The 26,160-nt window shown below is 45.7% G+C and overlaps 2 protein-coding genes across 3 annotated transcripts in view; one reads left to right on the forward strand and one right to left on the reverse strand.

Moving 5' to 3' along the window:
* Positions 1-2,760: 2,760 nt before the first annotated feature.
* OSER1 (oxidative stress responsive serine rich 1) lies at positions 2,761-13,796 on the reverse strand. Its single transcript, XM_028524777.1, has 4 exons — positions 13,672-13,796; positions 9,888-10,004; positions 6,775-6,888; positions 2,761-3,588 (listed from the first exon to the last, which is right to left on the reverse strand). The coding sequence occupies exons 2-4, from the start codon at positions 9,962-9,964 to the stop codon at positions 2,904-2,906; spliced, it is 876 nt and encodes a 291-aa protein (XP_028380578.1). The 5' UTR covers positions 9,965-10,004; positions 13,672-13,796; the 3' UTR covers positions 2,761-2,903.
* A 166-nt stretch (positions 13,797-13,962) lies between these two features.
* The window catches only part of GDAP1L1 (ganglioside induced differentiation associated protein 1 like 1), a 45,056-nt gene continuing 32,858 nt past the window's right edge, over positions 13,963-26,160 (forward strand). Inside the window, exons 1-2 of one of the 2 annotated variants that reach the window (XM_036009862.1) lie at positions 13,963-14,057; positions 20,611-20,800. The gene's annotated coding sequence lies outside the window, so the exon portion shown is untranslated. Of the gene's footprint in view, positions 14,058-20,606; positions 20,801-26,160 lie in introns of both variants that reach the window. The other variant, XM_036009861.1, reaches the window with a different exon arrangement.

Consider the following 26,160-nt stretch of genomic DNA (forward strand, 5'->3'; position numbering starts at 1 on the left):
CTCTTCCACTCTCTGTCCTACTCCCAGCACCTGGTACAGTGCTTCTGCTGTGCAGCAGGCACTTGATACAGATGCTCAATGAATGAATGTTCAATGAATAATTACTAAAGGTACGTGTTGGGATGCTACTCTTCCAAACACGAGAGTTAAAATTCCTCAATCTACAATCTGAATGTTTTTCAAGAAGCTTCGGAGAAAGGTTAGTTCAGTAAGTCGCACTCACAAAATTTGGTCAAATGTCCCAAGGAGAGACATGTAGTAGTAGTTGCCCAACTGGGCCTAGAGAGAGTAATTTTTGGCTTTAAGATTCATGATGTGAGGAAGATACTGAGAGGTACATATTCACCACTCATTCCTCCAAATCTGGAATGCCGACGCTTTCATCCACGTTTGGGTTCCTTCAGCAGGTTGCTCAGCCATTGGAACCTGTGCTTCTTCAACCCTGACAGCCCCTCCCCCTAACAACTTTGTACGAAGGGAAAGGGCATTGCCTTCATTCTCTCATGGCTGTTCCATTCACATACAGAGCCAGGTGGCTGGTTTGAAAAGCAAACCAAACAGGTCCTAGACTTAGGAATCACCTGAATTCAAGGAACAGGTTTGTCCATGTGTCCCACTCCTCTCCAGTGATAAAGGGGAAGCAAGACAAGAGTTATGGAGGTGAGGGTGAGTGGTGGGCACCTTTACAACCAACTCTAATGGCCTGGACTAGTGGTTCTCAAAGTGTGGTCTGGGAATCCACTCTTTCAGAGAATCTGCAAGGTCAAAGCTAAACTATTTTCATATTAGCATAGTCTTTACCTTTTCCAAGCACAGTGTCTCACAAGTGTCATTTTCCAGAGGTAACATGACAGGCAATATCCTGAGAGACTAATGCAGAAGCAGGCAGACATGAGAATCTAGCTGTCTTTAAGCCAGACATTGAAGAGATGTACATAAATGTAGAACAATACCACTCTCCTTCTGTTTTGGAGTAGTATTTTCCCAATTTAAAACGTTATCTATATAGCCCTGACTGGTATGGCTCAGTGGACCAAGTGCCAGCCTGCAAACCAGTAAGTCGCGAGTTTGACTCCCAGTCAGGGCACATGCCTGGGTTGTGGGCCAGGTCCCCAGTTGGGGGTGTGTGAGAGGAAACTGATTGATAGATTTCTCTCTCTCGAACATCGATATTCCTCTCCCTTTCTCCATCCCTCCTCCTCTCTAAAAATAAGATCTTGGAAAAATGTCTATATATTAGCATAAATGGATTTATAGATTATCACGCATTTTTTAAATGTTTTAATCTCTAATATGGTGAATAGTGATAAATATAACCCACATAAACAAACGCTCTTTGGGATCCCCAACTTGTAAGCATAGTCTTGAGACCGGCAAGTTTCAGAACTGCCGCCTTAGCTGTATGAAATAGTACATGTTACTAGCATTAGGAAACCTCTCAGTTCAAGTTCCTAGTGCTGTACTTTGCTCCCTTGCTTGAACCACACCCTCAGATGTTACTAAATCCATACTCAACTCGTTAACTAGCATAGGTCTCTCACTACTTACGTTTGGGCTTTCCTGGTAAATATCCTTCCCACCTCCCCAAGTACAGGACATCTATTAGCAAAGCCCAGACCCCACTGTCATGGATCAGCCCCACAGACAGTGGGGTATTGTAGTAAAGAGCAACTTTATCTTGTAACCTAAATATAACTTTTTATTAACATAGTGTTAAAATGGCTGGACAGCCCTGCTGGTGCGGCTCAGCTGGAGCGTCACACTGTAACTGCAGGTCCAACTGCCCATGAGGGCCCGTGCCTAGGTTGGGGGTTCGATCCCTGGTTTGGGCGTGTACAGGAGGCAACCCATCAATGCTTCTCTCTCACACTGATGTTTCTCTCTACCCCTTGCTCTCTCTAAAGCAGTGAAAAAGGTGTCCTCAGGTGAGGATAGAAGAAAATGGATGGACAAATTTCCACTCAATTCATGGCTATGTTACGATGGTCTGAGTTCAAAGTTATGTGGCATATGTAAAATACACGGTGAAGGCACCTGTAAAAGACAGGGATTCGTCCTGCAGCTGAAATTGAGGACGGATTTCTTTACCAAACTTTGGAGGGCATTTTTGGATGACTGACCAGAGATCCTGTCCAGCCAGATCACTTGAAGCTGAGGCAGGAGACCTACATGATGAGTGACTGAACACGCCACACGTACTAAAACGCCCGAGATGGAGAAGCTGCATACCTGAGCCATGTATCACAACCCCTTCCTCCAGTGGAAGTGGCCCTCTCCAAGCTCCCGCTTACCCGAGGAGTTTCATGTGAGATGAAAGGTTTCAGGGTAGGATGAACAGCACCAGCAGGGGTTTATTTAGTGAGGGTTAATGATTTTCTCAAACAAAAGAGGGCAGGCCAGCTAGTTTATTCATACTGAATCTAAACCTTAGATCTCTGGCTTAACAATAACATAAGGAACTTTTAAAGACAATAAATTTTGTGTTAATTCAGAGGTGGTTTAAATCAGTCACAGAAATTCTAATATTCTGGGCTGGCACCTACAACATGACAAGTGTTCAGTCCAGTTACAAGATCACATTTCCTTCTCCTTGGCCACCGAATCTTAAACAGATGTGGAAAATGCACTGTTTTCCAGAGGCTTTGATCACATACTCACTGCCACCCCAGGAACATTGCTAAGTGAAAGGAGTTTTTCTTTGATCGGCTTGCCTTGCTGGGTATGTAAGAACTCAGAAAATAAGAGAGAATAAAGATGAACTGAGATGCCAAGTAAAGTTTTTATTGCAAGCACAGTGAGCAGAAGGAGATGTCTTCTCACACAAAGTGGCTGCCAGGTCTACCATTAACTAAATCTCTGACAACCCTTCATTGGTCTACAGCATGTTAGTTAGCTTCTTGCTATCAGGTGTACATCATTTCTGCCATGTGGGACATTTTCTTGGGAATATACAAGTAATATTCCAGGTAGCCTGACAGGTCCTCAATGGTGACATCATCCACGTAGACGCGAGCTTGTTCAGAACAGGAGCGGGGAGAGCCAGACAGAGTTCTGGTGTGAAGTGACTGAGAGTAGTCCTCAAGCGTGGATCTTCGTTCCGGGGCCAAGGGAGGGACATTCTGCAGGCCTGAGAAGGAGTACACCTCCATATCATGCCACCTCTTACACTGGCACTCCTTGCCTAGGCATGCACATGGCTGGCCCGGGTTTAGCTTGGAAACCGATTGAAAGTCAGAGAGATCACTGGCCTTGAGACTTGCTTGGGAGACTTCAGTAGCCTCAGAAGAGTCTTCCTTCGTACTATTTGATGGCAGCCTTGGAACCGAAGTTCTCAAAGGCTCAACAACTGCCCCCGTGTGGTTAGTATCGAGAGGAGAGCATTCTCCTGCACTGAAGTCTTTAGGGGTTGAAATTCCCAGGCCACTGCTGCCATCAGGAGAGTCAGTCTGGCTTTTGTGCTTGAGCTGGCTGCTGGAAGAAGCAGCTATTGTACTGCAATGTATGAACTTCGGAGGATGAAGGACGGGAGACTTAGAACGTCGACGACGCTGTGTTCTCATTGCTCCTCGTGAAGACTTCCTTGTAGAACTAAGAGGGAAAAAATGTACAAGAAGATGTTGGGATACAGAACTCTCCTAAACAAATTCTTTACGACAGTTGGAAATTCGCCTCCTCTCAAGTCTACAAGTCTAAGGTCATTAGTTCCCCCCAAAGAGATGTGCCTGCCTCCACTTCAAGCTGCCTACGCCTGTGTCTCAAAAACTCCAACATCTCCATTAGCAAGCTACGGAAACAGGAGGGGTAAAGGGTAGTTTTTAACTGCATTCCTTGGGCCAAACATTTAGTGCAGAACACCCGCCCTGCCCCAACCTTTGGCTTGGGAACTCTGACCCAGTGGTGTGGGGAAGCGTCCTGCACAGACAGCTGAAATCGATGTTATAAAAACTGAATGTTTCTATGCCCCAAATTCAGCAGCTGATGTACCACTGTAAGGCTAATGCTACAAACAGCCACTATTCCATGATTACTAAACTAAACGTCAGACTCAGGGTTCATTTCTATCACTGGTAACAGCTGACAGATTTACTCCTTGAACTTGACTGGTTTCCCCTCCACTCCCTGCACCTGCCTTCCTGGCCAGCACACATTCCACACTGTGCTCAGGGCCCACACCAGTTACTACGTGCATGTTGAGGTTCTGCTGTCAGCAGTCACTGGGCACTGAGAGGTCGCATCTCAGTTTGAGAATGTGCCCTGTGCCAGGCTCCCTCTGGGAGACAGGACATGCTACAATCTGGCTACCACGAGGGCAGAGAGTGAAGCTGACCTCGGCACTGCCCCGTACCCACCCATCCCACCAGCCTAGTCACTCATCCTGAGAGTATCTCAGGAGCTGAACACAAGCTGTGTCCACCAGCCGGGACAGTGCACATCTGATACCCTTAGATCTCACCTCTTGCCCTCCAAGCCCAAAATATTTACTATTTGGCCCTTTCTCAAAAAAGTTTGCTGACTCCTGACCTAGAAGGCAGCACAGAGACTTGGAGAGTTGGAAAAAAGTAACAGTTAAGTGATGTGTAAGACTAAGAAGTCTGGAGTCTCTGAAAGAAAGACTTCAGAGAAGGAAAAAGTGACTTTTTAAGAGGTAACAGCTGAGAAATATTTTAAATTGATGAAAGAATCTACAGATACAGGAAGCTCACTGAAGAAGGACAAATAAAAAGAAATTCACATCTAGACACACTATAGCAAAACTGTAGAATATCAAACCCAAAAGGAACTTTTTCCCCCTTTCTTCATTTATTTACTTTTAGAAAGAGGGGAAGGGAGGAAGAAAGAGAGGGAAAGAAACATCAATGTGTAAGAGACATCAATCAGTTGACTCCCACATGCCCCCAACTGGGGGCCTGGCCTGCAACCCAGGCATGTGACCCGACTGAGAACTGCACTGGCGACCTTTTAGTTCCCAGGCCAACACTCAATCCACTGAGCCACACCAGCCAGGGCAAAAGAACTTCTTAAGAGTGGCCTGAGACTAGACAGATTATTTCCAAAAGAACAATTAAAGAAGGGTTTTCAATGTCAACATGGAAGCCAGAAAGACAATGCACAATACCTTCAAGTGCTAAGAGAAAATAACTATCGACCTAGAATTGTGATTTCAAGTATATCAAATCAAGTGTATCTTCCAAGAACAAGGATGAAATAAAGACATTTTCAGATAAATCAAAGCAAAATATATTTACCAACAACATGATGTTATACAACTCCAAGGGCACCAGTAAGTTTATTCTGTATCGAGTTCTATAACACAGAGGCCCCATTTGCTAGTAAGACCTTTGCTCAAGGTACCACTGAAGGAAGCACTTTAGTAAGAAAAAAAAAAAAAAGAGTGATCCTATGGAAGACCTAAGATGAAAGAACAGTGAGAGCAAAGAAAGCGTAAATGAGAGGAATCTTAACAGGTCTATTTAAATAAAGTTACATAAAACCTGATTTGTGAGATTAAACAGTGACGGAATGAAACACTGGGCCACTGTACCGTGGAAGTCATGAGCTGGGAGTAAAAGGGTCTCAAGGAAGAGGGTTACAGTACTAACTGTTGGCCCTGCGCGGTGCTGCTCAGTGGACCAAGCACCAGACTGGGAACCGAAAGGCTGCTGCTTGATTCTGAGCCAGGGCACAGCCTGGGCTGCAGAGCAGGTCTCTGGCTGGGGGCCTCTAAAGGCAGCTGATCCATGTTTCTCTCACACATCATGTTTTCCCACCTTCTCCCTTCCTTCCCCTCTCTCTAAAAATAAATAAAATCTCCTAAAAAATATTAACTTTTGTCTTTGATATGCATGTATGGTAAAATTTCAAGGCTGACTACCGAAAGAATACAAAGTATACAATCTCCAAACTAAGAGAAGGAAAAACGGTGGAGGAAAAACGAGCCCATTTCAAACAGTTTTTTAAAGGTGAGGAGAGAAAAGAGGAAAAACAAAAAATATGACAAATAGCATGAAGTAAAATGACAGAAACAAGTCCAAATATATCACAATATATGTAAATGAATTTAACTAAGTAGTTATAAAAAAGATTAGACTGAATAAAACACAAAATAAGCTATATGTATTTATAAGGCACGTCTAAAATTTTAAAACACAGAATGGTTGAAAATAATAGAAAAAGACACACTAGGCAAATACTAACTAAAAGACAACTGGATTAGCTATATTAATTCCGGACAAAATAGACTTGAAGAAAAAGCCACTATGAGGAATTAGAACTGTCACTGTATGGTAAAAGTCTCAATTCACCACGAAGATGCCACTTTAAACTGGCACGAATGCAGGCTGTACGGCCCTACAAAATAGCCCCAAGATACGTAAAGCAAAAATACAGAGCTTGAAGGGAAAACAGACAAATGCAATCCAGCAGGGGAGACTTCAATATACCTCTCTCAATTACTGACAGATCAAGCTGACAAAAAAATTTGAAAGAAGATTCAAACAACACACTTGAAAGCTTAATTTAATGGACAAGTACAGACCCCAAGAATGATTAGAGAAGACCTATTCTTCTCAAACATAGAACATTTAGAGAAACTGACCATGAGCCAGGCCATACTGCAAAATCTCGTCAAATTCACAACTGGGAAGAATGGGTCTTCTCTAAAACCGTGGGTCTTGGGTTCTGTATCATAACATACCCATTTCTGGATACGTGGGAAGGAAAATCCCGTATTTTAAGGTATTGGCATAAAAATCATTTGCAATACGCAGCTCTTACCCATGCCAACTGTCTTTCGATGCGCATGCGGTTTTAGGCTTGGCATCGTCTGCTGCTGCTCTGACGGACGCTCTCACACTGGGGCCTTCTCCGACAGACAGAGACGCTGTGCACCTGGAGACAAGAACCGAGTTTACTGCTACAGAAAGCTGTGCAAGGAGCACTTACTGCTCCCAACTCTAACAAAACTACTTTTTTCTAATTTAAGTCGTTCAGTTTTTAGTGCAAATTTTTCTCCAAAACCAAATTTGGAGGATCCCTAATAAGTCCACTGTTGCAAAATGGCAAGCCAAAGAATGATTCTTAAGTATAACCAGCAGCAGGATATAAATAGACTTGAAGGCTGTTTATCTGGGGCAGATCAGGCCTCACGTCCAGGGAGAATGCTAATGACACCGACCACCTACTTCATGTGGGCAAACCAGAGGCGGAAACCAAGTTTAGGAGCAAAAACTTTCGGAGACTCAGACTAACTTGAACATGAATATATTTTCAAATATTATACAACTTTTAGAAAAATATTCTAATTTTTACACTAATAAATTTGAAATATTGCCAAGTTAAATTCTAGCAGTTTGAAATTACACCAGTAATATGGGGTCCCAGGAAAGAAGATGAAAACATTGAAGAGAAAAAAGAGTCATCCATAATCTTACAACCCAGAGATGATCAGCACTAACATTTTAGTGTAAATCCTTGCAGACCTTTTCAATACACACTTACGCACACACAGTGGGTTCCTACCACACACGCTGTGGTACCGATAAAAATCCTCTACAAACAGAAAATCTACTCAAGTAAAATAAAAAGATGTTCACCGAGCCCTGGATGGTGTGGCTCAGTGGACTGAGCACCAGCCTGTGAACCAAAAGGTGGCTGGTTCAGTTTCCAGTGCCAGGTCCCCATTTGGGGGGCATGTAAGAGGCAAAGGATCACACACTGACGTTTCTCTCCCTCTCTTTCTCCCTCCCTTCCCCCATCTCTGAAAATCAATTTAAAAAGATGTTCACTGAAGTATAATTTAAAATAAAAAGTAACCAGGAATAACTTAAATGTCCAGTAATGGGAAACACTGTACTACATAAATGGAATATTAGAAATTTCTAAAAATTAAACGTATAAAGAACTTTTCATGAGAGAATGCTATAATATTGAGAAAACATGGATAAGCACCTATACATAATGATCTGAACTATGTAAAAAAAGTGTATAGAGATGGTCTAGATATCAACAGTGACTATGGTAAAATGGGATGTTGGCTTCCTTTTTTATTTCTGTGAATTCTTCTATGATAAGCATGTATTATTTTATAGTTGCATAAAAGGATCATGCTGTTTTATAATAAATACGTTGAGGTTTGTCTCAATAGGACAAATACCATCCGAAGCCAAAACCTGTTGAACAGGATCACGCTTTGCTCCCGGCAAGGCTTGGTGAGTTGATGAGTCACCACCTGATGTCCCACTTGCAGGTCGGCAACACCACGAAACAACTAGAAACGTACGATACACCGACGAGCCTTCCTCCGCTTAGTCACGGCAATGACTCACCCCTTGTACTCGTGCGTGTCAGGTTTTCTCAAATGCCCTCTCCACTGCTCCTTCTCTTTCTATAATTGTACTCGAAACAGACCATATGCTACAAATATGTAATATTTGGCCAGATATTGTACATATATTTTGAAACTTTTAATGTTCCAAGTAATTTTTAAGGGCACAGAAACAACTTAATGTTCCAACTTCTAATTCCAGGAGAACAGTCTGTGTATCAAGAGTTATTTATATAATATAAATGTACATAATAAGAAATGTATATATATACCTGAGTATATGCCGCACTCCTGGTATTTTCCTGCTTTAAAAAAAATTCTATACCAGAAATCACAAAGGCAAACACTGTGACCACAACCTTGAACTGTTTCTCTGTTTTGTTTCCATTTCTCAAAACGGCTTATAAAGTACTGACCAATTTTAATGGCAAAATGACTACCATGTTGGAAAAGCCATGGGGAGGAAATGCATACTTATCTGAAGTATCATAGAAGCAAACGTGAGCACCTGTAACAGCTATTATACAATTAGCACATTTAGCATGAATCCGTCTATTAGTATAAATCTCCGCATGTGGTAGGCTAAAATAGTGTTAGCAATAAGCAGCTATAACAACAGCTAACATCTATTTAATTTTTACTATGTCCAGTTACTGCATGCCTTTCACATTGTTTCCAAGATACCACAAAAAGTAATGGTTAAGAGCACAGGTCTGGACACAAATGATCCGGGTTCAAATGCAATTCTACCACTTCATACCGATGGGACCTTCAGCAAGTCGTTTACCTCACATGTGGTTCATCTGTAAACTGGAGAAAGTTGGTACTGAGGATTAAATAACATGTATGAAGCACTTGGGCTAATGTCCAGGATATAGTGAGTAATAAATTTTAGTGATTATTATTATTACTTGTTGTGGAATATTCTACCCTGAGCTTCCAGTGCTTGGTATTCTTATATCCACCAAAAATCTGAAATTTCTTCTGGCCTGGGGCAAAGAATGGGGTTGAGAGGTACTGTGCACAAAACATTTTGCAAAGGGTGAAATATTAACATTCAGAGAGCAGCTGGTCTATAGGTGCTCTAATTAGTTTGGCCAAAGGGACCAAGATTATTGATCTCTGTGACAGAACCCTAATGAATAGGTTTCCATAGTGATAGCCCCCGCAACAGAGCCCATGAAATTGACTGTGTCTGCATACATTTCTATTGAGACAATTCACTTTTAGTGAAAAATACTGTGATTCCCTAAAGATACATGAGGAAATCCCTGATGGGACGCTGATAATGTTTGATGAAAAAGAGAGGGGGAAAGCCCTCCTCAAAGTTAAGGAATACCAAATCAAGGAACCTCGGAGTACACGTGACCGACAACTTTTAACAGAAGAGTTTCTTTTACAAGTAACATAATACTGTGCAGAATCTGGCAGACTGTCACATTATTAACGTTTATATCTTCTACAAATAATGAGCAATTTTAGTAGAGAAACAGTTCTTCAGAGAAAAAGACTATTTAAATCTAGCAAGAATAATTCCCAAATAACATATTGTATATTTAATTACCCCGATGCATCCACTCTTAACTTCTTGAAAGCAGTTTGTAGACTCTCCTCCTCTCCATCCTTGGCTTCGGACTTCATTGTGCAAGTTTTTACACTTCTATGGATGTTCCTGCTAATACTGAAAAAGAAAATCAAAATGAGCACAGTGAAAACAGCTGGGTTCAAAAGTATACCTTTTGTGAAAATCCTTATTCTTGATACTATTACTATTTGATGGTGGAAAGAAAACAAACTTCTATTTTTAAGAAGAAGTCTTGGTATATTACACTTTTTCTTTTTAGAAAACTATAGGTTTTATTTCTTCTATTTATTATGATAGAATTTAAACTACCGAAATACTTGAGGCCAATACCCTTTTACACAGTTTTGGAAACAAGATCACCTAAAATCTGTCTTTAAGTATACTTCTTAAAAGGGGGAAAAATCCAGTTGTAGAGGTGTGGAAACCTACAGACAAAAAGACCTTTGCATCAGAAATAAAAGGGAGAAGCTCAACCAATAGCATTCTGATTCTTTAAAATGCTAGCGAGTATTTATCTTGTCTAACCTTAAAAATTCTAGTTAGGTATAAGTTCATGACACATGGTAGCATTTCTCTAAAACAACCCTGATCCAAATATCAATATCCCTATCAACAGTCATATACAGATATCAAGCTGTTACCATTGTTAAGGCAGGATTACAAACACGTTTCAATGATTACAGAATATTCCACATTCTACTTAAAAGGTTCATACCTTCATTTTTTTTAATAGTTTGGGTATTTTATAAGATACAAAATAAACTATACCTACAAATCAAAAAGATAAAAAGAACAAACTCAAACAAAAGAAAGAGGGTTAGGTGTCATCCCCAAATCCAAAGGGTTGTAGGTCTGACTCCCAGTCAGGGCACATGCCTGGGGTTAGGGCCGGGTCCCGGGTTGGGGCACGTGGGAGAGGCAACCAACCAATGTTTCTCTCTCTTTCTTTCTCCCTCCCTTCCCCTCTCTTTAAAAAGAAACAAGTAACACCTAGCCTGATAAACCAAAGTTCTCCATTTCTTTCACCCTAATTATTATATTTAAACAAAGAAAGGGGAAGGGAGACCAACAAAAGCAACAAGAAACACAACTGAAAAGTCTGTTAGTAAATTCTTTGAATCTGGTTTCCCAATTATTCTTTCACTCAGGGTAGAATATTAGTTAATACCAAATCCTGAACAAAAAATAAACTAGTATCTATGACATCACAGAGAATCCGAAAGAAAAAAATGAAAATAAAAAAAAAGATGGGGAATATTTGAAGCAAAGGATTCACTTCCCCTCTTCTTTATCCCTAACCTGCTGCCCCTGACCCCACCCCCCACGGAACTCTCTGCAGGCCCCTTGGATCCTTTCTGATTCCCCATCTGCTCACTTCTCAGGGGTGCGTTTGGTGTTATTGGGAGACCTCTAATATTCCAAAGGTCAGGGTGCTGTAATATGCTGAATATAATGCAACCCTGTGGTCCCAGTGGTAGAATGAAGCAGCAAGGAACCAAGACTATTCGATGAGTGTATGTATGTGTCAAGTAAGATGTTTTAGGCAGCTCTCTCTGGGGACTGAAACACGGACCACTGAAAACAGTCTCAGAAGAAACAGTCTCAGCTAGCTTTCACCTCAACTTCTTCAGAGAAAATTTAAGCGTACCCTCCACATACATTTTGCTGGTTTATTTAACCCAGTATATAAACTTGAGGAAACATTACCCATTCTGTACGTCACTGACTTCTAATTCTTTTGAATTTAGGGAAGGATCCCACCACCCCACATACACGATAATGTCCTATATATCTAGGAAGAGGCATGAGCAAAGATCACATTCTAGTATTTTTAAAGCCCCACCACAGCATCTAAAGAGTGCTATTGCAGTTTGTAAACAAATTCTTCCCGCTGGCAGAACTAGAACCAGGTTTGACTTAGTTTCTGGTAGTCACTTTATAACCAGTCAGTCAAAAGCTCAGACATGTAGCCCTTATAGTCAAATCAACTGAGCCAGTCTCCCCAACCCTGCAGACCCCACACAAACCCTCCTCCACCTCTCTGCAAACAGTACATCATATCTAAATACACACCACCCAATTCTATAGGCAGAAATCCACTCCTTCTACAAGCAGAAAAGTCTTACCACGGGCTTTAGCACTAGACTGGGTGCTAGGAATGTACAGGTGAACCTGACCCATACGGGGGCTCGGAACCCCCTTCCTGTAAGAGCTGGAGTCTCATTCCTGCCCTAAGTCTGTGCTACTGAGCTCTATACCCAGATATGTAACTTTTAATTATATGGTGCTAGTTTAATAGCACTGCAGGTGACCTCTAGATGCTAATACAAACTTATTTAACATTCTTGTTGACACACTAAAAGTTAAAAACGAAAACAGACCAAAAATAAGACTAACTACAGACTAAAACTTTAGGAATAAAGTTCCATCTCGACTACTTTCAGACTTTCAGCATTGGGGTCACTCCCCTTTTCTCAGTCACATTAACCCTGAGCAAAGAGGAGTGTTAAGCAGGAGGAGCTGGAGCAGATCATGTTTGTAATTACAAAAGGTCCACTGTGCTCCTCTGTATTCCTGGCTCCCCATTCACTCCAGCCAGGAGCTCTAAGACAGGCTCTGGGAAACGTAACTGGTTTATCCCTCTCCGCTAACATTAAATTTGTGGGAGACTTTCTTGCCCTTTTCACAGCACTGACTTCTTGAAACTGAACAATCCCCCAAAGATCAAACTTTTAAAGGCCCACTTAAAGTTACTTTATTTTTGCTTTAAGTCAAGTCACACAGAGCAATATATGCCTCAGATTGTCCCCAACCTTTCAAACCGGACAAGCAAAATTCTTCTAAGTTTCTCCAGCAAAAGGGCACATTTCTGGCTTTCTCTGACTTTCAACGAATAGCTTGTGTCAAAATCTTATTTCTATCTTGCGGTTTCAACCAAGATTTCTTTGAACCTCGAGCCTAGGTCCAAATTTCCAGGACCCTGTCAAGACCTGAGAAAGATCAATAAAGGATCCGCATGTAAGCCTATCATGAATGTTAAAAACTCAGAAACTCACAGCCCATCAGGATGCGTGGAGCCCGGGAAAGAAAACCTTGTCCAGAAACTCGCCAAGAGAGCTAAGGTTGAAACAATAGGCCCCCAGCACAAAACATTCCCACCTCTCTTTACATACCTGCTCAACCCCTATAATCTCGTTGCTAGAGCCAAAGGAGAACGTTATTCTTTTCTCCCAGAATCCGGATTGACCGAGGTTAAACAAGATCAGGAGTAAAAACCAGAACCTAGGTGGCTCGGAAAGTGCACAGTTGTCCGGGACCCCCAACCTCTGGCCGCCCGGGGCCTCCAGAATGGGAGGTTTGGCTCGGGCGAAGGCTCCAGGGATGCAGGAAGAGGCGGGAGAGGAGCCAAAGAGACAGCCAACGAGACTGGGGCTCCGAAACGAGCGGGAAACGGCGGGAAGGGGCAAAGGGCGGCCGTGGAAGGCGAAAAGGGGAACCTACGGGCCGGCGGAGAGGGCGGGGGCCGCGAGAGGGCAGGGAGGAGGGAAGGGGCGAGAAAGCGGAGCTCCGGCAGGACCAGGCCGCAGAAGCCGAGGAGGTGGCCGAGAGGCCCAGGCCCGGCCCGGCCCAGCCCAGGCAGTCAGCGCCGCAGAACGAAGTGACGAGAGGCGGATAGCCCCAAAGGGAGCCGCCCGCGGCCAGGTCGGGCCAGAGGGCCGAGACCTGGTGACTTGAACCCTCCCGTTCCCGTCACGACGCTCACCTCCTCGCAGCTGCAGCGCTCCGGCCACCGAGTACCGTCGGTTCAGATCGTCTGTCCCGGATCGCGGCGGCTGACTGACCCGGATCCAAACCCGCGGAGGGGGCGGCCCGCGCCCCCGGAGTCGCACTGCGCCTGCGTCACTCGAGCAAGAGCCCCGCCTCCTGTTCATGCTCCTCCCACCCCAGTGACTCGGCAGCGCGGCAAGCTGCGACCGCGCAGGCGCGGAGCTCCGGCCGCGCCTCTCAAACGCCCCGCTCTCATCCCTCTTAGAAGCACGTGCGTCTACGTCATTTCCTGTTATTCTCTTCGCTCCCTCCCCCTGGTGCAGTAGGTTCCCTCAGGGCCGGCTCTTGGGGAGTGCCTACTTCCTCCTCTGTGTCAGGTGAGTGAGTAGGCGTTGTTTTTCATAGTCGGCAAGCCACCTCCATTTCGCGGGGTTCACTAGCCTTGGAGCTCTACCTGGAGTCCCAAAGGCAACGAGGTCCCTCGCGGTGAGACCAGAGTGGGGAGTCTTCGTGGCTCCAGACGCCCTCTGAGCGCTTGGACCGAATGCAACACCTCCAGGGCTGGCACACCAGCCCTAGCCTCCCGCGGGGCTTTCAGAGCCTCGGGAGAAGCGAGGCGGGGTCGGACGGGGCCAGGGCCAAGAATGTGAGAGCGGAATTGACATCGGGAAGCCTTCGCGTCCATGCCCCTGCTGTTGGACTTGAGGCAACTTCTATTCCCTCTCTCCGCCTCAGTGTCTTCACTTGAGTGAGGAATCCTAACGGCGAGTCTCGGGTTTTTCAGCCATGGACCCCTTTAAGAGGCTGGTGAGAAATAATAGACTCTCTCGAAGAGAAATGCACGCACACTCATTTTTGCAAAAAGTTTTAGGCAGGTCACCTAGAGAAGTGATTGGGGGGATTTTTCCATGTTTACGATTCTGATGGTTGCTCCAATGGCAGGCAGGGAAGGGATGAGCTGTGCAGCAGCCGCCACCCCCTCCATCAATGGGTCTGGTTCCGCTGATCTAGCTGTGCCTCTGTGCCCTCAGTGGTATTGGCTACAGTTGGTTTTGGCTCAAGCTAGGGTGAGAGATGTTGCCCGAACCCAAGCTGGACCCTCCCACCTCCACCCCCCAATACTTGGATATAGTCTCCTAACTAGTTAGGCAGCTGAAAATAGTTTGGTATATACAAGTTAATTATAGCCAGACCTTGGAATGCCTGACCCACCTCTGGGAGTGGAATCTACAGGTCATTGTATAAAGTTGTCAAATACAAAGCATGTCATGGGCCCTGGGCAAAACTTATAAAATTCTTGTTCATACCAGAGGCTCAACCGACAGAGGATGAAAGAATAATTGTGCAGGGTAAAGGTGCAACATAAAACCTAATGATGCTGTGATAATGGCTGCCTTCTATGGTGCAGCGCCTATGTACATGTTCTCATTCAACATCCTGTGACTTCACACTGCAGATGAGCCACTGGGCCTCTGAGGGATTAGATAGCTTATCCTTGCTCCCTTTGTCTGGTGGTAGTGGGTGACTCGGTCAGGATTTACAAAGTGATTCTTTTTATTTTTTATTTTTCAAAGATTTTATGTACTTATTTTTAGACAGAGGGGAAGGGAGGGAGAGAGGGAGAGAAACATCAATGTGTGGTTGCCTCCATGCGCCCCTACTGGGGACCTGGCCTGCACCCCAGGCACGTGCCCTGAGTGGGAATGGAACTGGCCACCTTTTATCACAGGGCAGGCTCAATTCACTGAGCCACACCAGCCAGGGCTGGGTCAGGATGCAGTCTCTCTAAAGCCTGTCCATTCACTGCTACCCATCTCTCAGCAGCCCTTAGAAAAGAATTTTAAAAAAGAGGAAAACATAGTGGCAATTTCTCAGAAGTTGCCAAGTGAGTTGCAGCAAGATCAAACGTGTTTTTAAGCTGTCATTTCAAAAATATTTCCATAGATAAAACACAGCCCTGCGGACAAGGACTGTATCTAGATCAATGAATTCCAGGAGGTTAGTAGTTGCTAAATATAATTTTGGTGAATTCTTAAGTTTACCTGACTTCTACCCATTATGGCATTAGATACTAAAACTCCAACCATTTTAAAGTGTTTCATGTAAGCATATCTCCACATGAAGTTAGATGCAGTCTGAGAATGTGGTTTATTACTCAGGAAGTATTTGGAAGGCCGGTAGGTGGTATCATTCACTAAAGAGGGGAATCTGGAAAGCAGACGAGTTTGGGAAAAGAGTTTAATTGGACATAAGGAGTTTGAAGTGCAGATGAAAGCAGGAACCGGTTATGAAGGGTCTTAATGGCCATGCCAAGGGGTTTATTTTAAGAACCATGGAGGCCGTGGATGAGAAGGGAAATGACCATTTTACTTTAAAAAGATTACTCTGGTTTCCACCTGGACGGCACAGTGATCCAGGCCTGAGGCTGCAGTGATTATGAGAGCAGGTGGCCTTAGGAACGGAAAACACGTGAACGGATGGAAAACTGCGTAGATCAGGCTGTGATGAGAGACTGAATGTGTATGGAAGGAGCCGTGGGAGAAAGTGGACTGTAACAATTTGCTTTCTGGCTTGAGCAACTGAATGGGTGTTGTCGCCTGTTTCTAGTGTAACTCCTGAATCCAGGTGACAGGAAGCAGGCAAAGAACATTTAAGCGGATGATAATTGTAAAAGATAGTACTTTCATAGCTCTTACTGTGTGTCAGAAAAGGCGTTCTCACCCTCACAGCACTCCTGTGAGCCTACCAACGTCGTCTTCACTTTCCAGATAAGGAAACTGCAGTGGAGAAGCTGGCCTAAGGTCACACCGCTTGTTAGTGGTGGAGCTGGAATCGGAACCAGGGCAGTCTGGCCAGCGTCTGCTCCCACAGTCTCTGTATGACTAGATGCCTCGAAGCGTCAGCTCAGTTTGGACACAGTGAGCTAGAGCGCTGTGGGGGTAGCTGCGTGGTGGTTTTGCCCAGGGCAGGAAGGTACGTGAGTCTGAAGCTCAAGTGAGAGATTCAGGCTAGAAATAGAGATTTGGAGTCAGCACATGGGTGGCTGTTGAAGCCACAGGAGAGGTGAGGGCCCACCAGGGGAGGGTGGGAAATAACGGAGAGAAACAGGGCGAACCCTGTGAGGCAAGCACAGGCCTCCCGCTTCTGGAGAAGACACCTTTCCTTCTGCAGGTTGGCAAGTTGGCATCTGGTTCATAGGTCATCATCAACATAAATGGAGTCCTCTCCTGTGAGTTTGATCAGCCTTGGGCACCTTGACACAGTAGAATTCTTGGACCTGCAACATGAAGGACTTACCCTTGGTGGTGGTGACCCTTCCCACTCTCCTATCACGGATTGCACTTGTGGCCACCAGATGAATGCCGCCACAGTTGACGCACCTCTAGCTCCTCAGTCTGCCGACTCTGTGAGCCCAGAGCCCCTCCTCACCTCCGGGACTCCAGAAACACATCCCTTAGGACTTCATCAGGTGCCTCCTTAACTTACTTTTTAGCCTTTTGCCCATACATTTCTTGTGTCTCCAGCTGGATTCTAAGCTTCTGGAGGGCAGGAATTATCTAGCATTTTCCACCCAACTTGCCGTCCCTCAGCTCCTGTTCTCCCTGGATAGGTTAAATGCCCCTGTGCTGTGTGCTCTCACGGCGCTTCACACTTACTCGCCGTGGCAGGTGCTGCATCTCGTGTCCTGGAACCTGGCACAGGGCTTGCCACCACGTGATTGAATAAGTGAGTGAGTCCATCGGTAAGTCAGTCAGTCATCTCAGCAGATCATTACAGTTGCTCATCGGCTCCTTAGAATCATAACTGGGGGCTGTTGACTCCTTTGACAGATTTTAGCAGCAGAGCTTTTTACAGCAATCTGTTATTTGGGGGGCAAATTGGTGAAAGTTGGGGAAGAGATTCACTGCACTTGCCTGGCATTCTCCTCATGCCCCAAAGCTATTATGGTCTGGTATTTAATAGTTGCTTTTCTGAGATGTTGAGCTGTAGAGTGGGGAATGCAGGAGGACTTTTAGATGCCCTGTTACATGACTTGGCCATACCCCCCTGCACCCGTCTGGATTAAGTCTGCAGCAACTTCAGTCCCGGGACTCCAGTCAATTCTCAGAGCTCCAAGAGGGAAGCTTTTCCTGGTCTTTCTGATCACCTGCAGAGGGAGCCCTGGGACTGAAGATTCTCTTCCCTTAAGTGTGAGAAGGCCCTTTACAGTGTGTTTTCAAAACTTGAAGACCCAGCATCTTGCCTTCTCTCAAATTTTCACTCATTTGAACTTTGTAACTTAAGCTGTATGATGATGCCCTGGCTGGTGTGCCTCAGTGGATTGAGTGCCGGTCTGCCAACTGGAAGGTCACTGGTTCAGTTCCCAGTCAGGGCACATGCCTGGGTTGCAGGCCATGTCTCCAGTTGGAGGTGGACAAGAGGCAAGAGGCAACCAACCAATGCATCTCACACATTGATGTTTTTTCTTTTTTCTCCCTTTCTCTGCCCCTTCCCATCTCTAAAAGAAGTAAAAGCTTTTTAAAAAACTTACGATTACATCAGGAAGGTGTTAAGGCCAAAAGATAGAACCAAGCAGTAAAGCTACAGATGGAAATCTAAGTGGTGAGGACTAGGAGCACTGAGCAGGACTCCAGGTGCCCTAATCACGTTCCATCTCTGGATCATAGAGGTGCATTCAGGTCACAAGCCGCACACATAGAATGTGTGCCTTTTTCTTTCTTAAACTTCAGTTAAGCATTTAAAACAAATCTTTGTATGGATGCCACAGATGTGTATTGGATTAGGATGCACTGTTCTTTTCCCCCCAATAGTTCTTAATCTTCTCTGAGTCGTAAGCCCCTCTGAGAAAGCCACAAACCCCAGGTTAAGAACTTGTACCAGCAGAACAGAGAAAATGAGCAAAGGAAATAAACACATTGTTCACAGAAAAAAAAATGGCCCTTAAGCAGATGTGCAGTTTCAATCTTCAAAAGATAAATGCTTGTTGAAAGTGTCCTGAGATACTAATGTTAACCTGTCAGGTTGGCGGTAATCCCCAAATTTGACAGCACACGGGATGGGGTTGGAGGCCGGGAGTGGGGCAGTAGGCAACAGGCACTTTCAGACATTGCTCGTGGGATTGTGAAATGACAGTGTTTATGAAAGTGACAAGTCTGGCATCCACCATGTAGATGACATTTTACATATATTTATGTCATGATTTGTGTGAAAGGTTACCTATTGCAGCATTGGTTGCAATTAGCAAAAGATTGGAAACAGCCCAGGTGGCTGTGTATCTGTAGGGGAGCGGGCGCATAGCCGGGTGCAGCCACACACTGAAATACTGTGGAGCTAGAAAAAGGAACTCTGTGGTCTTAGGAAAGGTCTCTGAGGTATAGTAAGTGAAAAAAGCAAGATGCAGAAGCAAGAGTATATGTTCGTATTGGCTGTGTCTGCGTAAAGACACGTCGAAAAGACGTACAGGACACTAAGTAGGTCTCGGAATGGTAGGGATGGGGCAGGGGCAGCTCGACTTCATACTGCGGACCTGTGTTCTGATTTCCGAACCCTGACAATGTGTAAATATCACCTCTGCAAAGCAGCAACAGTTAACAGTTTAAAGAGCTGTTGGGCTCAGCCTTTAGGCATTCGTACTTCTTTCTTTAAAAAACATTTTATAATTTAATTGACTATTTTAGGTGTGTGCATATGGAAACTCCATACTTCTTATATCTGCCAATTTCTCAATGGCTGGGTTTTTTAAAATTTAAGTTGTGTGTTGGGAAAAGTCTTCAACTTATTCTACGTTCTAACTGTTGTATCACAGTTTCCTGGCGCAGCCGCACTCCCAGGGGCCCAGAGCCTCTCTCAGCAGCCTCTCGGGGGCGCTGCCGTCAGGCTGACTCAGTGCCACACACTTTAGCTCTTAGGTGTGTCCCTCTGCACGCATGTCCCTCTGCACGCGTGTCCCTCTCTAGGAGAGTCAGGTTTCCAGGAGACAGGCTCTGGTTGGCCCCCAATGGCAGGGTTGGATTTTACCCACTGCTCCCCAGAGGTGCAAAAACGATGTAACTTGTCTGTCTCAGCTCATCCCACCTGGCTCGCAAGCTTCCATTCTCCCAATTTTAGTGTTTCAGTCTCTTCTGGTTTACAGCACTGTATTTTGCATAAACATTCAATATTTCAAGGTGTTCTCCACCCCCTCCTTTTCTTTCCATTCTCCCTGCACCTGGATAGGAGGGGACAGCGGGTGAGCGTTGTGGTTCAGATGCTATTTCCCACCTTTGCTGGTCTTAGCTGAGTTGCCACGTGGCTGGCTGTATGGACCCTGTGCCCAGCCGTTAGGGATTCTGGTGGAACCCACCAAGATGGGGCTGACCTGATTCATTTCCTGAGCAAAATCATGAAAATGGCTTAGCGTCGTGAAAATGGCCAGTATTCCTAGTCATGAGAGCCTCGTGGGCCACAGCCCTGACATCTTGTCTTCTCACCTTTCCTCGTCCACCAGCCCACTTAGCACACCCACAAGGCCCCTCGAGGGGGCCTGCGTACCCTTCCAGACTGCCTACAGGCGCGCAGGTCAGGGAAGGGAGCCACTGTTGTCCACCCTGTTGTCTCGCAGGACTGTTCTTACAGCTTAGGTGCCGCCCTGGTGCTGCGGCATGGCTGAGGTACAGCATGAGCTTAGGCAGATGGACCCATTATCCAAAACGTGTGTGGCCTCAGCATAGATCGCCCATCCTTGTGTCATATTTCACACTCAGATTTTCATTCAGGTAGGCTTTTAGTTTCTTACCAGTTTTATTCTAACCCCACAGGAAGAGCTAGAACTGAATTTTGTTAAGAGTAACACAATGTTGTAAGTCCTTTCTGACTTACAACGTGCATCCAAACACGTCATTGCTCTGGTGGTTAACACAGCTCTGGGAGTTCGGTGTGTTTACCTTACAGACGCAGCCCAGAGAGGTGAAGCCGCTGGTGGGCTGAAGAGTAGCAGGGTCAGATCTCAAATCCCCGCTCTTCCCAAAGCACGACCTCTTCAGCAAAGGAGCTCCCGAAAGATAAGAATTACCTCTGGGAGACGGATACCAGCGTTGGCTGAAGGAACAAGAACTGCAGAGGAGGTGAAGGGGTGGAATCCACAGGTAGGAGTGCGCGCGAGGCAGGCGTGCTAGGCCTGGGGTGGTGAGAGCCCGTAGCCGGATCTGCTCTGGTTACTTTGCGGGGTGTGAGGCAGCAGTCTCTGGGACTCCAGAGACCTGGGTTCCCTCTTTCTCCTGGGCCACCACTTCTGGCCTTTGGGCACGTCACTGCACTCTGAGTCTCAGTTTCCCCATTTGCAAGGTGGAAGTAACTACTCCTCTCTGCCAACTTCAGAGTCTCGCTGTGAGGATCTGATGAGGTGGTGCATGTGATGTTGCCGTGAGAACTTTAAAGTGTGCGGCAGGAGGAACCCCTTAAGCCAAGTTTACATAGTCCAGAGAGAGCGGGCAGTACTCCTCAAAAGGACTCCTTCTGTCTTTTCCTGTTTGTCTTTTCTACTTCTTATTTTTATCTTCTACAATGTCCTTATTGTAAAACGATGCAAGTGATGCTGAAATATTTAAGGCAGAAATGCAAAATTCCATCTACTACCACCCTGCAGCCTTCCACCCTGCTGCGCAGACAGGTCACGAGTGTTTGTGATTTAGTACACCTCCTTCCAGGCTCTGAAAACACCTACGTCCAGCCCCGGCCCGTGTGGCTCGGTTAGAGCATCGTCCCAGTCTGCCCGGTTTCGATCCCCTGTCGGCACATACAGGAATCAGTCAAAGAATGCATCAATAAGTGAAACAAATCGATGTTTCTCTCCCTCTCCCCACCCTGCCCTTTCTATAAAATCAACATAAAAAATTAAAAATATATACTAAGTTCTATATATTTTTTTCAGCATATATATACACATACACTTGCTCAGACAACTTCATTCTTTAAATTTTAAAAAAATGTTCTCTACACTGTTCTGCACCTTTGCTCTTCCCCTTACCAATTTTATCTCGAAGAGCTTGCTGCATCAGAGCTATTTGATTCTTTTCTCCATCTGGGCATTTTTCATATATACACATAGGCTAGGAACTGATGTCATTTGGATCATTACCAATTTTTTAAAATATTACCAATGGCATTGCACAAAAACGCTTCTCAAACAAGTTTCTACTTTCGTAAATGTATTCTGAAGGGAGGCTGCTGGTGACACATTTTGGTATTTGGTAGATACGTCAAACGGCCAGGCTCTGCTCACGTCAGTGCTGGTCGGGGGGACGTGGGACAGTGCCTGCAGACGGCTTTGGTTGTCACCGCCTGGGAGGTAGTGGTGAAAAATCTGTTGCTCTCTGGTGGGTCACGAGAGGCCAGGGTTGCTGCTAAACATCTTTCAATAAACAGACCAGTCCCCACAACAAAGAGCTGTGTCAGGAGTGCTGGAGAGGGCGGACCCCGGCCTGCACCCCTGCCAGCGCTGGGTGTCGCCGTTCTTTCTGGTCTTGCCAGGCCAGTTGTCTGAAAAATGATATTTTACTTCGTACCTCTTCAGGAGAATGGAGTCACTTTTACTTCCTAGTTTATATATTATTTAAATTGTTATAATGAGCATGTATTATTTTGTGTTGTTTGAAAAACCATTAAACATTTTTAAAAATCTCTGATTATTACTGTGCAGTCTGTTAAGATTTAATCATGCGAGTGCCTGCTTGGTTTACCCTGATACAGTATAGAAAGAAATCCTCCATAAAGGCCTTGAGAAGTGATCAACCCTTCAGGTTTAAGTCGCTCATCCTCTGGCCTGCAGGACTTCTCTATTGCCCTCTCAAAGCACTTTCTCCCAGTGGACACCCAACCCAGGAGCCACCTCCGGGAACCATACATAGCCCAGAGATACTCCGCACCACAGACCAGGGCTCCAAAAAATGTTTCCTGCGCCGACCCACAACACCCACCATGGACTCATTTGGCCAAACACCAGAAAAAAAAAGTCCTCATGCTCATCTCTCAGCTGTGAAACCTGTGATTTATTTACTCTGTGAGTTTCCCGGGCTGGCACAGCTGAGCCAAGCCCCGGGGGCATCCGCAGAGCCTGGAGCTGCTGGTGCAGCATGGTGCTCTGGTGCAGCGTGAACGCATTCATATTCCCTCCACCACATCCTGTCGAGTGGAAAAGGAGTGGAGCCCAGTCCTAAGCCCTGCCCCACATTGGCAAGGAATCCTGGAGAAGTGCCCGCCTCCCCTTCCATTTGGCTCAGAGCGAGCCGGAACCAGCCTGGAGGAAGTGTTCATGGAGAATTTGTCAGTAATACCTGGATGTTCTCAAGACGTCTCCTAGGGTCGAAGTGGCATAGACTCGCCTGCAGCCCTGGCAGATGACAGACTCTCAAAGCAGGCAGACGGCTCCTGGCCTTGGAACAGGACTGCTGCCAGCGGTTCTGTGCATTGGATCTGCAGCCCGCCCTGGCTTTCCAGTACACGAAGGCATATGTGGAGGCTGCCTGCCTGGTCTGGTAGCTGTCTCCACTCTAGAATCCGCACAGATCATGTCAGTGGAGTGGAGAGTACAATCTGTGAGGCCCTGAATGCTTGAGACATGCCTGCATTGCTGAGTGAGAGGGAGAGCAGTAAGGGGCTTGAAGTGGGAGGGAAGGGAGTGATGGAACGAACACCAGTCTGCAGGCCAGGGCCTGAGTTCTGCTCCTGCCTTGCTGTGCACCCCGGGACAGACAAGTCGCTTTACTTCTTTGGGCTTTAGCTTCCTTGCTACCTGGTCATTGGGAGCATTCACTCTGTTTTCAGTTTGCAATTTTCCTCAAATAAAAGCACTGCCAATTATATAAAGCTGACTACAATGGTTTAGAGATTTAAAACAGAGTTTAGAGGCCCTGGCCAGATAGCTCAGTTGGTTAGAGCATTGTCTCAATATGCCAAGGTTGCAGGTTTGATCCCCTGTCAGGGCACATACAAGAATCAATCAGTGAATTCATAAATAAGTAGAACAATACATCGATATCTCCCTCTCCATCTATCTATCTCCCCTCTTCCTCTCTCCCTCTAAAATCAATAAATAAATAGGGGTTAGAAACAATCTACTTCCTGTTGGTTAGTCTTTTTTTTTATTCAAAAGTAATAGATGCTCAGAACAGAAAAAATGTCAGAAGATACAGCCAAGCAAAAAATAGTCCATAGAGAATGCCCATAATTCAGAAACCATGCCGTTGGCGTCTTATGGGATCTGTCCAGATGAGAGATTCTTGGATTGATGCGTGGGTGGGCTTTGGCAGGAGAAAGCCCCTAGATGGTTTAATAAAACCCCTTTTCATGGACCATTTAGGGTACTTTAGTTGTTTGCCCTTATGAAAAATGCTCAGATGGAAGCTGGATGAAAAGGAATTAGAAGTGCATGAGAAAACAAGAAAAAAAATGGACAACAGGAACAACGGACAGAAATGCTTTAAAGGGCACAAAAATTACCAGTGAGAGACAAATGGGTTTAATACTCATTTCAGCTATTTACATTTAAATCAGTTATTTACTGGGCAAGTGCTATGACATGCCAGACCAGACCCTACAATATGAACTCCACAAGGCAGTCCAGCCACTGGCCTCACTGAGCTTTCAAACCAGTGGAGGCCAACATGGAAATTATTTCATGCATGAACAATAGTTTGTGTTCAACCACACTGCCTTCCTGGCTGATGGGCGCAATAGACCCCTAAATTATCTCACTCCCCATGCCCTCACTCTTTGACCCAGCCTCCCTGCTTTGGGGGGACTGTGTGTTTCAACCTTGAGAGGAGACCTCTTTCCAGCTCATATCCAATCCAGAGGTTACCTCCAGGAGCCCCTGAATGAAGGCCACTCAATTTCCGCTGGTTCTCCATAGGGAACAGAGAGCTTACTACCCCTGTTTGAAACTTTTCCGTATATTACACTGTAATCCCCTCCCCTAACTTCCTCTGAATTGATCCCAGAACCTCACAAAACAAGTCTCGTCTGTCTTCTCCAGCCTGCAGATCTTTAGATCTTCAGGTGAAGCTCCCAGTCCCATGGTCTGGTCCTCAAGTCAATACCCAGCATCTGGGTTGTCCTTCCCTGGTAGTAAGGTCTACAAGCCGCCCGTTGGTTCATCAAACCACATGTGCGCCCACACCTCCCAACAAAGTATCTGTGAGCAGATGGCCACAGCATGGGGGCAGTGAGGCCCAGACCTTTGAGGACCAACTGTGCTGGTGGCACTTGAAACAGTTCTACAGCTTCAAGAGATGGGCAGGGAGGGAGAGAGGATGAGCCAGCCCTGATCAAAGGGCCTGGTCTGCGGTTGTCCCAGCGAGAGGCTGTGTGCCTCTGACCAGCACCTCTCACACTAAGTAAGGTGTGTGCTCTTCTCCAGGGGTCTTTTTATGCTGTGGATTCTGATACAGCAGGTCCTGGGAAGGGCCTGAGATTCTGCATTTCGTACCAGTTCCCAGCGATGTGCTGATACTTTAGACCACCCTGTGCGTAGCAAAGCCTTAGGAGAGTGCTATCAGAATCCTTTGAGGTGCTTTAAAAATACAGAGAGTTTGGCTCACCCAAGCATACTGATTAAGAATCTTCTGGTCCATTTATTCAGTCAGTCTCCATCCAGACTGCAGATTAGAATCATCTGAAGAGGTCTTTTTGAATGTTGATTCCCAGGGTAGAGACTCCCTCATTGGTATCTCTATAGCTCTGTCTCTCCCACTCCCCTTGGCGCCCCCCTCTCTCTCCCTCTTCCCCATCTCTTTCTTTCTCGTTGCTTCAGTTTGAAAAGCTCCTCAGGTGACTCTGACAATCACCCGGCGGTTGGGGGCAGAGGCAGTGGGTCTGAGTCCTGGCTGTGCATCCCAGTCACCAGTCACCTGGACGTTGCATAAAATGTCGATGCCAGAATTTCCAGGGGTTAGGGCCAAGAGATGAGCACTTCACAAAGCTCCCCAGATAATCCTCAGGTGCAACCCCTGGTGTAGAGCCTGATATAAGAAGCATCTGGGATTCTTGATGGAAATACAGGTTACCACACTGTTCCCTGACTCAGATTCAAGGTCTAGGGCAAGGCCCAGGAACCTGTACGTGTAACAAGCAGCGGAACTGATTCCAAGGACACGGCAAGTTTGGGAAACACTGAGGTAGAAGAAGTGTCCCTGGATTGGACTCAGAAAACCAGTGCTCCTGCTGTGTGCCTTCCCACAGCTCCCTTAGCCTCTCCGAGATTTATTTCTTCATCTGTACAATGGAGATGGCAATAACTGCAGGAGGCGGAGATGGGTGGGCATCCCCAGAAACCTGTGTGTCTAGTCCGTAGAATACAGTCGTGGGAAAGTGGCTCCCGCAGGCCAGGGAGTACACTTCCCAGCTCCCATTAGCCTTTGCGGGTGTGGGGGGTTGAGCAGACACAGGACTGAGTTCTGGCCATGGCAACAGGGGCAGAGTGAAGAGTGTTTACATGGTCCTCTGCTCT

The sequence above is a fragment of the Phyllostomus discolor genome, chromosome 9 (assembly GCF_004126475.2).
Source record: "Phyllostomus discolor isolate MPI-MPIP mPhyDis1 chromosome 9, mPhyDis1.pri.v3, whole genome shotgun sequence".
Taxonomy (NCBI): Eukaryota; Metazoa; Chordata; class Mammalia; order Chiroptera; family Phyllostomidae; genus Phyllostomus; species Phyllostomus discolor.